The 13,573-nt window shown below is 52.2% G+C and overlaps 1 protein-coding gene across 1 annotated transcript in view; it reads left to right on the top strand.

The window, feature by feature from the left end:
• Positions 1-10,273, top strand: part of HDGF (heparin binding growth factor) — a 32,993-nt gene extending 22,720 nt beyond the window's left edge. Inside the window, exons 2-6 of the mRNA XM_065419992.1 lie at positions 5,550-5,626; positions 6,811-6,949; positions 9,045-9,227; positions 9,572-9,789; positions 10,158-10,273. Of these exons, the coding sequence (XP_065276064.1) occupies positions 5,550-5,626; positions 6,811-6,949; positions 9,045-9,227; positions 9,572-9,789; positions 10,158-10,164 (624 nt within the window). The 3' untranslated portion in view covers positions 10,165-10,273. The remainder of the gene's footprint in view (positions 1-5,549; positions 5,627-6,810; positions 6,950-9,044; positions 9,228-9,571; positions 9,790-10,157) is intronic.
• The last annotated feature ends 3,300 nt before the right edge of the window (positions 10,274-13,573 follow it).

The raw sequence follows: 13,573 nt of genomic DNA on the forward strand, positions 1-13,573 counted from the left end.
AAACTTTCTTTTCCTGTCTGTCCCCGGCGTGCGATGATCCCTGGGAGCAGGGGGCGGGGGTGAGGTGGGGGGAGGACAGAGAGTGTGGCTGGGGGCAGGGGATCGGGCCCAACCAGGAGGTTGTGGTTTCCTTTGTGGTGTCTCTATCAGGCCTGGCAGTGGGTGGCGGGGTAGCCGGGGCTACATTTTTTCCACGCTGAGTCGGCAGGGGCCGGGGCAGCATGGGGAGCCAGTTATTGGACAGGCCAGAGAGCCGGGGGAGGAGCCCAGGGTGGCATACAATGGTGTGTGTGTGTGTCTGTGTGCGCATGCAGGTTCTGGTGTGATAGTGGGGGCAAGGGAGGGATGCATTGTGAGAGTGGTGGGGGGCCTGGTGTGTGTGTGTGTGTACACAAGAGGGGAACTGCTCTCGGAGGGGGAGGGGAACGGGTGTGTGCAAGGGGGAGGGGCTGCTGCGAGCATGTGGGGGGAGGGGTAGTGTGATATGTTGTGAGCGTCTGTGGGGGAGGGGGTTAAGCGGGGGTGCAATTGTGAGCGAGCGACTGTGACTGTGTGTGAAAGAGCTGGTGTGACAGTGCAGGGAGCTGGTGTGTGTGGTCACCTGGCGGGACTGGGGGGCCGGGTTATGTGGTGGGGGGGATGGAGTTGGGGGTGTGTGTGTAGGGGGTGGTGGTGGGAGTTAGGGGGGGTGCAGGCCCAAGACCAGGGGATGTTCGGGGTGTTGCACTTAGACAGATCTCAGAGCTCTTTATAAACAGCTTGTCCCCCATTTCGTAGATGGGGAAACTGAGGCAGAGGGAGTGGAGCGAGTGACTTGATGAAAGCCACACTGCACAGCAGCAGCAGAGCTTCCAGGAGGCCTGACACCCAGGGCCTTTTGCTCTAACCCACTGGACAACGCTTCCCTCCCAGAACTGGGATTAGAACCCAGGAGTCCAGATTCCCAGCCCCCCCATCCCCCCAACTACTAACCCACGCTGCATCACTTGAACAGCGCCCCTCGCCTTTCTAGATGGTTTTTAGCCAATCCAATTACAATTGACCCCCTTCCCCCACTCCTGCCTACTTTCTAAACCGAGGGAGTGGAGGGCAGACATTGGAGGAGTGATTATTTCTTTTTAGGCGCGGGGCTTTCTATTCCCTGCATGCAAAGGGCCCCGGGATATGACCTCCCACCCCCTAGCTCCCCCACCCCACCCCACCCCACCCCAGACATCCCGCAGGGCAGCCTTTGATCACCAGCCAAGTGGAAAAGCTCCATTGTTATCCCAGCCTGCTGTGGAGAATTTTAATGTTGTGGTTGAAGTCAGACACCCCATGCAGCGGAGGTGTGTGGCGGCAGAGGAATTTCTCTGTGTCATGGTGTCGTGTTCCCTAGACCAGCTGCTGCTGGGAAGGGCGATTTATGAAACAAGGGGGTTGGGGGAATGCTTTGGGTCTTGCATGTTGTATTCTGCCCAGCCCGTTTTTCCTGGATACCAGCACTGCTTCTAGGAACATTTTGAATGTTTGCTGTGGAAATGACCATCCCTCTAGGCCTCCGAAATGCCCGGATCTGGTGCTGCCATGAGAAAGTGATTTGGAAAAGAGGCCTTGACTCCTGGCTTGAGCGTTGGTGTAAAGAAGATACTGCCATGTTGTCTTGGAATCAAGACTATTCAGTCTGGTCCCTCCCCTTGCTTATTTTCCTACCCACCCGCCAAGCCCCCCCGCATCAGTGCAGGATTTTTGCAAAGATCTAAAACGTCACATGAGAGAATCGTTTTTAAACAATTTGACCCTGTCACCGCGTGGGGCCCAGTTCGGAAGAATCCTGGAAAACGGAGGAATAACCAGAAAAATTAACGTTTCTGGTCATTATTCGTGTTTGCAGTACCAGCTAGGGCCCTGGTCAGGGCTCCCTGGTACCACGCACTGTGCAAACACAGCCCCAAAAGCCGCTCCCTGCCTGCAGCAGCTGGACCTGGGTAGGGGGCTGGGTGGGGAATTCCAAAGCTTGTTGCAATGTGTAGATTGGTGCAGACCGTCGGGCGTAGGAGTTAGGGCCGGTTGGAGGCTGCGTGTCTATGTGCATTTGCGTTAAATCTTGCAGTGAAACGTTCCTGATTGAATTCGTGGCCGTTTCATTGGGCCAGGAGAGAGAGCAGCTGGTTGCTAAATGGCGTTTGGATTTGTTTTGCTTTGTTGCCCTCTTAGGCGGGTTGAAATTGCTGTGTTTGGACGTAGGAATCAGTCGGCGCCCAAACCGGTTTGAAAGCCTTGCCCCCTTTCCAGCTGCACCGTTTAATCGCCCAGCGGCCAACCCTGGGGGGTAACGGTAGTGCTGTGGAAAGAACCTTACTGCGCAGGGTTGGGTTCAGATTAAGTGGCAACAAATCGAAGTGGCTCCCCCCACCAATGCTCTCTCTGGCTCCCAATTGCTAACGGACTCCACCCCAGCGAGCCAACTCCACTGTTTTAGAGTTACACCAAGTCCGTGGGCCCTCTGCCAGTCTAGATCCACGGATCCTTGGTCTACCTCCACCCCCCACCCACCCCAACCTTCAGATCTATGTATGTTTCAGACCAGCGGCTCTCAACCTTTCCAGACGACTGTCCCCCTTTCAGGAGTCTGATTTGTCTTACGTACCCCCACGTTTCACCTCACTTAAAAAGGACTTGCTTACAAAATCTGCCATAAAAACACAACAGTGTCACAGCTCATTGTTATTGAAAAGTAACTGACTTGCTCATTTTTCCCACATAATTATAAAATAAATCAATTGGAATATAAATATTGTGCTTACATTTCAGGGTATAGTAGGTAGAGCAGTATAAACAAGTCATTGTCTGTATGAAATTTTAGCTTGTACTGACTTCGCTAGGGCTTTTTATGTAGCCTGTTGTAAAACTAGGCAAATATCTAGAGGAGCTGATGTACCCCCTGGAAGAACTCTGCATACCCCCAGGGGTACGTGTCCCCTTGGTTGAGAACCACGGTTTCAGATCATGCCTCCCCGTGAGAATAAACAGACAGAGGAGTGAAAACACGAGCGGGCCCAACTCAATTGTACGGGAGGAAAAAGCAACTCTGATAGTTGGAAATTTCCCCTTCCCCATCTCAGCGCTGTCCTGATTGGATCTGATCTGTGGGTGGGGTTTTTTTTCTGCTTTGTTACAACTGTCCCCAGATTCTCTGAAACGGACATTCCTTTTAGCACACGGCCCTAGCGCGGGCCGGCGAATTTGCTGAGCTAAATATGTCTGAGCCAGTCTAGACAAGAGCTTACAGTTGGCTAGGAAAAGAGTCAATCCTAAATCATCTCTCGCTCTTCGGGGCCGTGCCCTGTGTTGTCACCAGTTGCAAAGGCTGGGTTTGGAGGCGGGCGGGGGAGAGCAGGAAAAGTAAGGTTTTTAGCAAGAGGGAGGCTATTTCTGTGGCAGGCATAATTTAGTGGCGAGGAGTTAATTGGCTGCCTGAGAGCTTGCGGGTGTCCTGCAGAAGTCGGAGTAAAATGTCCATGATCACTGCGGAGGTTATTTGCACACCCGACCTATGCCCACTGGGTTCTCTGGCTGTATTTCATTCGTTCACGCCGGGCCAGATCCTTGGGGGTTTGGTTGTGTTTCGGCCCCCGGTTTTGCACTGGTTTGAATGGCTGTGTGAGGGTGGTAGAGGATCGTGCCCCTGTTTGCAAGGTTCAATATATTAATGTCTGCAGGGCGCATGTTCTATGAAGTTGGGGGCTGCTGACCGCCCAGGGATCAGAGCTGTGCTTCAAAGCTTGATTTACCCCATCCGCGGTGCCCAGGGACATAGGACGGTTGGAAACTCTTTGGGGTAGGGGCTGTCCTTTTATTCTGTGTTTGTACAGCGCCTGGTGCCACGGGCGCTATCGCAAAGCAAGTTAATAAATCGTGTTGGTACAAAACCAGCGTGCAGGTCCTGGCCACACTACAGGTGCAACAATGTATCCTCGCACTGCTCTGGCTGACGACAACTCACATGGGGAAGTTGTGCTGACCGGCAGCTTTGGGCCCAGCCCCGCCACAAGTCACCTGTCTTGGTGCAGCTGTACTGCTACCAACCATGACACCTGGCTGGTGCATTCTGGGAAAATGGTTAATAATTCCAGTCATGTTTCGCCAGTGCTCAGAGGCGTCAGCCGGGATTGGTGCATGCCCAAAACAAGAGACGGTCCCTGCCATGTGTGTGTGTGGGGGGGAGGTGCGGGGGAGCTCTGGGTAGCTATCCCATAATGCCACAGCAAGGACAGACCACCTGAGCCACACACATGCAAAGAAGCACCAGCAGCAGGTGGGGCAGTGTATTCGGGGATGGCTGGTGTATATAGCCCAGGCCTCAGGATGTAAAATCCCCCTTCACACTGGGCAGAGGAAGCCTGGTTAAGAGCCCCCTGGGAGAAAGGGTGGGTGTGTGGGGAAGGCACTGGGCTGGAGAGCTGGCTTTAATCCCTGGTCCTGCCCCATGCCTCAGTTTCCCTTCTGTAAAATGGAGGTAATAAACCCTTCCTTTGTCTAGACTGTGAGCTCTGTGGGGCAAGAACAATGTCTGGCCCTGATCTCCGCCTCTGCCCTGATCCGTGTGCGTCTCGAGGCTAGGCTGGTGCTGCTAGCTCCTTTCTGCTAACCTGGCCCTCGGCTCAGGGCACGCCACATAATATTCCCTGCGAGTGTTATGTTAAGATTCTCATCCCCTCCAGCACCTCCCCTGCCAATTGGCAAATAATTTAATTTGCAAATAAATGTTTTCGTTCCTCATCTAGCCCTGCAGCTAGTTGGATACTACGTCTTAAAACACATTATTTGCTTTTTTCTTGTGTGTTTGTCAGTAAATGATTCATTTCCAAGTAACTGGAAATCGGCCTACGCCATGAGATATCACTTAGCGCATCCACGAGGCTGCACATACCTGTCTGTCCCGGGCCGCTCTTTGCACAATCTCTATATCCCGGCTCTGCCTGCTGGGTGACCTTGGGCAAGTCACTTCCCCGCTCTGAGCCTCGGTTTCCCCATCTGTAAAATGGGGCTAATGACACTGACCTTCCTTTGTGAAGCGCTTTGAGATCTGCCCACGAAAGGTGCTCTGGAAGAGCAAGGCGCTGTACAAACACAGGAGATTTGGATTGTTAAAGCTCATACATCGACCCTTTGCTGAAGGGTGGAGGGATGCTTTCGATTGGCCTCTAACACGTGTCCCAAATATTTCCATCTTCTTTCCTGGAGAACTTTGGAGATCAAGGGTTGGTGAACAACCTGACCTTTGTTCTCAGTTCATCTCTGAGCATTGTTGTGCCCGGCTGAGGCTCGAATGTTACACACACACACAAAACTCACGCCTGGTTTGTTGAGGTGCCGTGTAAAGATCGGGGTGCGCTGGCACCTCAACAAACCAGGCGTGAGTTTTGTGTGTGTGTGTGTAACTCTTGGGTGAGAACAGTCGGGGGGTGGGGGGGGCCAGCTGCGTCCGTTCAGCGTGGCTTTGGGTTGGGGCATAGGGGGCTGTTCGTTCTCTGTGTCTCACCCCACAATTTGTGTCCCCTGAACAGATCGACGAGATGCCAGAAGCCGCTGTCAAATCCTCCTCCAATAAATACCAAGTCTTCTTCTTCGGGACCCATGAAACGTGAGTGAGATTTTTAAAATGGGGGCGGGGAGGCGGGGGAACACACGTGTGTGGGGGGGAGTGAGACGGGGGTGTCAGTCAGAATCACGTGAGCAGGGTTAAGGCAAATGCATCAGTTGGCCAAGGGTAGGGTCTTGTGTTCAAATGTTAGCAGAGCCATCGAAGGGCACCCAGTCTCTTTCCAGCAAGACCCCGCACCGTGCTCTCGTGACATGAGGTGTGTCTTCGCAGGGACAGCCTTCCTCCTTGTCAGCTGCGCTCGGGACAGAGGGGAGATGGTGATGAGGGAGGGGCATGGGAGCAAGACAAGGGGGAGGCCTAGCATGAAACGACATCAGAGAGGAAATGGTCTCCGTTGGTGCCTTCCCCTTTCCTGTGGTGTAACCAGAGCTGTCCCCTGTGGGTGGGAGCTTCCCTCCTCCAACAGACCAACACTAAAAATAAGATGAATGTAATAGACCAAGATATTCCCATTGTAAGCTCCTTGGGGCAGGGACCATGTGTTTGTACAGCGCCTAGCACCATGGGCTCTTGGTCCGTGGCTAGGGCTCCTAGGAGCTACTGCAATGCAAATAATAATAATAATAGAAATGTTAATATCCCCCCAACCAGCGTAGGCCTGTCTGCCTCCAACCCAGCAGCAGCTTTTCCCATCTCAGTGCCTGGGTGGGGTCACATCAAGGTATTTAATGCCCCTGGAGGTTGGTTTGATCATTGTGGTGCTAGGAATGTATCCAGGTTTGCTGTATCTGGGCGGGTGGGGGAAGCTGTAGAAACATTCGTGATCTGGATCGTGGAGAAGTTTCAAGAGACCCCCCCTCCCAGTGATGTAACAACCCCCCCCCATGCAGAGTTCTGTTGAAGCAACGGAGGGTTGTTTTTAATAAGCCCCAATATTGAATTCACCGACAAAAAACTTGGATAAGGCAGGTCCAGGAAATCAGAGTGGGGATTTACGAAGTTCCTAAGGGACCAGCTGACTTTCTGTAGGAGTTGGGTGTTTCTCTCCCCTTTGAAATCCCCAAGTTACTTCCATGCCTGGTGCCTCAGTTTCACCAGCGGATCCTGCCTCCCAGGCAGGTTGCGGCTGGAACGTTTGCCTAGCAATCCTCAGCGAGGGGGTGCTGTGGAGGCGTATCGCGCGTGGCCTGTCATTACTGCTTCTTCTCTTTTCCACCATGCAGGGCGTTCCTGGGTCCCAAAGACCTCTTCCCCTACGAAGAGTGCAAGGAGAAGTTCGGGAAGCCCAACAAACGGAAAGGGTTCAGCGAAGGCTTGTGGGAGATTGAGAACAACCCGACCGTCAAAGCCTCTGGGTATCAGGTGTGTCTACCTGTTAAACCTCTCTGCTGGCCCCTGGCTGATTTCCGTAGGGCAGAGCTTGTCCTCGGGCAGAGGCCTGCACATCCTTTGCCCAGAGGTGAATTTTACCTGTAGCAACTCCACTCTGGGCTCCTTTGTTATACAAGAAAGCGATGGCCAAATCCATGCTGGCATTATGGCTTTCGGCGGGGATCGAACCCAGGACCTTTGCCAGCAAAAACCCAAGCGTCTTCCACTGGAGCGAAGTAGTGATTTCTCCCTGGGTGCGCCAGTAGCAGGTGGTTGTAGTTGCTGGGGACAGGCACCGGAGAGAGACATCCTACATCCTAAGTCGGGGCTTTGGGGAAGGTGAGCGGGGCGGTTTGAAGGGGTTAAGTGACCCCAACCCAGTGATCTTTTCAGGCATGAGCTCAAGATACCACTCTCCTAAAGACAGGTAATCCTCAAGGGGGAGAAGGAATTTAGTTATGTGGGTAAAGTATGGGGCTGGAAGTCAGGACTCCTGGATTCTGGCTCTGGGAGGGGAGTGGGTCAAGTGGTTAGAGCAGGAGGCGCTGGGACTCCTGGAATCTATTCCCAGCTCTGCCCCAGTTTGCTAGGTGATCTTAATCAGTTACTGCCCCTCTTTGTGCCTCAGTTTCTCTGTCTGTAAAATGGGGATAGGACAGGAAAGTTGACCTCAATCTCTCCTGCCCTGATCCAACGTTGGTTGAAGTTAACGAGAGCCTTATTCCTTACAGGGGGGAGCGAAGACAGTGGGGAAAATTATATCTCTCCCCTATCCCCACCCATGAAAATTTTTAGACTAAAACGTTGTTGAAAAGTCAAAATCCCCCAAACTGAAAATGTTCTGGTGTAAAATCAAAAAATGTTGGCTTTCAGTTTTTCAGTGAAAAGCCATATCACCATTATTGTTTTGACAAAAATAGAAGTTTTTCACAAGAATTTCAGTTTTGCTGAAAAGCCGCTTTGGGGTGGGGAATCTCTACAGGAAAATTTTGATCAGCTTCAGGTTCAGGGATGAATCTGTTTTAATTGCCCATTACTGATGATCGTTATGACAGTATTAGAGACCTCAACCGATATCAGGTGGGAGGAGCTGTATGTCCAATACAGTCTGAATACGCCACACGAGCAAAGCGTGGGAGAGGAAACTGAGGCCGGGGGGAGAGGGGGCGAATTGCTCGAGATCACCCAGTGGTAGATCTGGGAATATAACCAAGATCCCTTGAGCCCTTGTCCAGTGCTTGAACCTTGAGCTCACGCTGCCTGTCCTCTTTACCCTGTCAAGAGTAATAGCTTCTTCAGGTGCAAGGGGCGGGTGGAGCAGCGTCTTCCATGACTTGAATCAGTGAGTGAATCCACGGCACTGACGTTTCGGGGGGTGGGTTTTCTCTGCAGGCTGCAGAATGCTCTGCTGTGCAATCTCATTGCGTTGACTAAAATTTTCCTCTGGGTAGCCTGCAGCAGCCCTGCTTTCTGCTGCGACGCTGTCAGCTCTTATTAGCTAAGCGAGGGCTGGGCTGTGGATCGGAGACCTCCAAGACATTCTAGGTACTTGGCAAGAGGGGTTGGGGCATTCACAGAGGGGCGTTCTTCTCTGGGAGGCAGTACCCCAGAGGGTGCTTTGCTTCTGGGCGGTGCCATATTCTGGAAGATGGCTAAAAGCAAGGACTTCGGGTCATTCAAGACCCATCTTTTCATAGGCGTTGAGGGTGTTGGCCCGAGTCCTGGTCAAAAATCGGCAAACTCAGTCCCGCCTCCCTAAATTCCCCCTGCCGTTGAAACTTTTCTGCTTCCTCTCCCACGAGCCGTTGTCACGCTCCACCCCAGAAGTGGCTGCAGCTCTCTCTGTGTGTCCTTTGGCCGCGGCTGCACAGTGCTTTGAGAGGCCACCGGCTGCAAGGTGCTATCGTCGTGGGGGAAGAAATAGGCTGTGTAGAACCATCCCTGACCCTGGACAGCAGCTGGCACCGGGAAGCAGCTGTCTGGCGTGAGGGGCAGAGACAAGGGCATTGGTTTTCCTACCACCTTGCAATAACTGTATCCCCCTTCCATCTTCTTCCGTCTGTCTGTCCTCCCTCCCCCGCTGCAGCCGACCCAGAAGAAGAGCTGCCCGGAGGATGCTGAACCTGAGCAGGAGCCGGAGGGCGACGGTGAGAAGAAAGGCAACGCGGAGGGCAGCAGTGACGAGGAGGGCAAGCTGGTGATCGACGAGCAAACCAAGGAGAAGAACGAGAAGGCTGGGATCAAGCGGAAAGCGGAAGATGCCTTGGAGGTAGCGGTCGGGGGGAGGCCCCTGGTGAGCTGCCCAGGGAGGGAGCGGGCTGTAGATCGGAGACAGAGCAGGGCATGGGGACAGTGCTGTCTGGAACTCCGAGCTCAGGGAGTAAAGATCGGGGTCCGTCCCTGAGACCGGGGAACAGGGCTGGTCCCTGAGATGGGGGTTGGGGGATTGCGCTTTGAGAAAAGATCAGAGACACCCCCACACGGTGCTGTTGGGAGCGGATCTGTGCCTGCAGACAAGGGCCTAGCATTAGCCAGCTCAGGACCTCTCTCAGCGCCCGGGCAGGGAGGGGGCGGCGGCACCGTGGGTCCCGGTTGACCCCTTCCCGTTGGCAGGACTCCCCTAAACGCGCCAAAGAGGCGGAGGGCCAGGAAGGGGAGAAGAAAGTAGAGAATGAAGAAGGCCCCAAGGAGGGAGAGAAACAGAAGCCCAGCCCCGCCGAAGGGGAGAAAGAGAAGAACAGCGACCCCGCTGGAGTCCCGGACGCGAGAGAGGCCAAGCCAGAGGGGAAGGAGAAAGCCGCCGCGGAGGAAATCAGAGATCACAAGGAGAGGTAGGGGACTGGAGGAGGGCGGGGTCTGGCACGTCACCCCTACAGAGGAGGGAGGCTGGTTCCCATCACAGCATCAGGCCCTAAGGGTCTGGTGCAGGACGCATGGAAATCAGCAGGACTTTGCCCGTCCGCTTCAGGGGGAGAGGGATGTAAGAAATGGGGGCGGATGGGAAGCAAGACCTCCGCCCTTCTGCTGGGGTCAAAGGGCCAGGCTTGGTTACTCCTTGGATGGGAGAGCTCCAGGCAGGATCCGATTGCAGGAGACAGCCCCCCCGTTATCCTCCGCCATGCGGCCCTGATCCTGATTGCTGCCACCGCAGCATTCATTGCCCTTAATGTTCTTCCCTGTTCCTTCTCCACTCCCGCAGTCTGTAGCTGGCCGGCCTTCCCAAGCTGAGCTGATCGTCTGGGCTGTTCCTTTCCCGCTGGGCTCCCTGGGTGCTAAACAGTTTCGTTCCTCATCGGCTCGTCGCATCTGCAATTCGGGGAAAAAAGAAATAAAAAGAAACCAGTAACACGAACCATCCCGTCTCTCCTCCCCTCCTCTTCCCCCCCCCCCGCCCACCCGTAGCAGGGCGCATGCTTGTAATAGTGATTTCTAGGGGGCGCTGATCAGTTGATTTGAAATAAAAGCGATTCATGCCTTTTTAAAATGTTTCCTATCACTTCCTACGAATTGCTTTCTCTTCGGTGGTGCTTTCGCGAGGGTTTAAAGTCAGGTGATCTCCGGAAAGCTGGGGAGGAGAGGCAGAGTTGGAGTCTGTCTCTTTCAAGAATTGCTGGATAGATTTGTTTTGTTTTTGAGGGGTTTCCTTGATGTCCGGAAAATTTAGATGAACTGGGCCTTATTCTCATTTACATTAAGGCCCCGGGATGCTGCATGAGCCGTGTTAAAAGGGCCTTAAAGTGCGCCCGAAGGACCCTTTCCGTGGCCCAAGCAATATCAGGGGGCCTTTGTGTAAATGTGAATCCTGGCCCATTGGTCTGTTTCCAGTTCTGAATCCCAGAAGAGCAATGGCAGAGGGAGATGCACCAATCAGGTTTGGGAATCTTGCTTTTGTGAGGATGCACCAGAGAGATCCCTGACCGAACTGCATGCCCTGCTCCATAAATGGGATTCACCATTGGCTTCTGCTTCTTGCTCTGTTAATGGGCACGAGTCCCTTTAAACAAGACCAGGGGCGTAATGTCCCGCTTTGCCCCAGCTGCTGTCGTCCATAGCCCCTGTCCGTCAGACAGTCTTAGATAGGTCTCGTTCCTTGCAAGGTCTCCCCTCAAACTCGGTGGCGAGTGATGCTCTGCTGTTGGTGCCCACTTTCTCAAGGCATCATAAAACCCCAGCCTTGCTGCCGTCCTAGGCTGACTACAGGAAGTGCTAGCCATGTGCACCTCTGTCTTACCAGATCATCTTTCAGCGGGTCGTTTAGCTGAGCTGGGACAGGATGGGATTGGATGGCTCAGGGATAGAGTTGGCTGAATTTTTTATTTTTTTTTTACCCCTGTGGAAAATTTAGATTTTTTTTGTCAGGAATTTCAATACCAAAAAAATTTGGCCAAAAACTGAAAAAAGTCAACTGGGAAATGCTGTTGCAGAGGCTCATGGGAGTTGTAGTTCAGGCCAGACTCCCTGGTCAGAGTACATCTCCCATGATGCACCAGAGTCTCGCTTCTTAGAGAGAAGAAGCAGTTCATCCTGGGAGCCCCTGGCCATGGTGCATCTTGGGAGATTCCCATAATGCACTGTGGCAGCATTTCCAAATCAACATCTATCTGTTTTGGGGCATTTGGTTGTTCAGACCCAAAAATATATATATTCAAAATTTCTGCGGCAAAACAGAATTTTTTTCCAAAATATTTCATTTAGCCACAAACCCAATTTTCCGTCAAAAACCAGTTTTGATGGAAAAAACTTTCAGCCAGCCCCAGACAGGAGATTAGTGGGAGGTTGTGAAGTTCTTTGTCTCTGGGGCCCCATTTTGGATCCAGTGCAATGGAGGATGGTTGCGCCGTTTCGTGGCCTTTGTGTGATGATTGACGGCTCTTGGACCAGGGGACAGGCGTGTCTGAAAACCGTCACCATTCACCCCCAAATTGCTGAGACTGCCAGAGAAGCCAATGCCCAAATGAGCCACTCTTCCCTCTGGGGAAACATGGTAGAATGATATGTGTGGCCCAAGCTTATGAATTAAGAGGCCTAGGGCTGTCCCTCCAGTACCTTTCACCCAGCACTAAATTCATTTTCAAAATTTCAAAGGCGGTGGTAAGGATTGCTCTATATGCCTATAAGGAGATGGACGAGTTTTATCCGCCGTTTCCATCCTGTCTGTGATCCCAAGAATCCGGACAGTCTGTCCCTGGTGTCATTCTGTAGATTTCAGGGGAAACTACAAGCAGATCTGAACTCTTTTGACAACAGCTCACAAACCCTTGCCTCCAAAGTGTTCAGCTGATCAGAAATCCCTCGATTGGCTGCACACTCTGCCCCCTCTTCCTATTGGGGGAGGTAATGAGTGAACCCACGGAAATCCATGAAGTGTGCACTCTGATATAGAGACCGCTCTTACTTTATTTCAGTAGGGGGTTTTTTATTATTGTTTTTAACTGAATTGCTAAAGTGTTTTAACGCTTCTAGCATCCACGTGGTGGTTTGGAATTAGCAGAGACCTGTGATCGCTGCTAGTCCTAGTTTGGTCTGATCGGTGATATTGTGGCCAATTGGGCTAGATGGGCAGACAGATTTCTGCATGTTGCTGTGTTTTATCTGGGTGTTTTCTTACGCTGCTGACGGGCACAAGATTTCCAGAATTTATGGGAGGGGGAAATGAGGAAAATGCTGACCACTTGCATGCAATTTTACCTGTATTTCAAGCAGCTATAGAGCTGATTGGCAGATTTGAAATTTTCAGTTGAAAATTTCAGTGGAGAAAAAGAATTGGAGATTTTTACCCCCCAAAACCCACTCCACCCATTAGACATCAGGGTGCAGTTAGTGACCTTCCTAGAACTCAGACGCCTGGGTTCACCAGTCTGGTTCAATCTTTTAAGGGAAGCAAAAGATTTGCTCAACGACATGAGGGCTTTGATAGAGCTGGCTGCCCACCCATGTGATGTTTCCGAAACTTTCGCAACCAGAGCTGGTCAAAATTCCTGCTGGAGTTTTAAAATTGTGACACAATTCTTGTGGGAATGGTGACTTTTTGACACAATTCTTGCTGGAATTTTGAAACTTTGGCTGCCCATTTTGACAAACATTGAAATGTTGATTACATTTCTTTTTAAAAAATGGGGAAAATTTTCTATAGTTGAAAACATTCAAAAACATTAATTTTTTTGAGGCAATAGAGGAAAAAATGTCCCCTCCGTACTGGCCCTCCCACCCCCCACTCCCACCCATAACCAGCTGTATTCGTGACCGTCGCCTGGAAGGACAAAGATAGAAAAACCTTGGAGGCTATAGAGCAGTGATTCGCTGGCACTTTGCTGCTGACTGTTGCCCCGAGGCGGAACAAAGATCTGGGTTGAAAGTAGTTTTCATTCCGAATCTAGTGGCTTGGCTTGGCGTGGCTATGCAGCCACGGGGCCTGGGGTTCCGTGTCGATCCTGCGTGGTCACAGATCAGGATGTCTCCTAGCAGGCCAAAGCAGGGTGGACGTGAGTTACTTGAGTTCTGGATTTTGGCCTTGCTCCTGCTGCAGGTTTTTCTGTTTGACATGAATGGGAACAGGAGCGGACTCTGCATTGCCTCTAGCCCAGTTTTTTGCCTGTCTAATGGGCCTGGTTCTCC

The sequence above is a fragment of the Emys orbicularis genome, chromosome 20, assembly GCF_028017835.1.
Source record: "Emys orbicularis isolate rEmyOrb1 chromosome 20, rEmyOrb1.hap1, whole genome shotgun sequence".
NCBI classification, from domain to species: Eukaryota; Metazoa; Chordata; order Testudines; family Emydidae; genus Emys; species Emys orbicularis.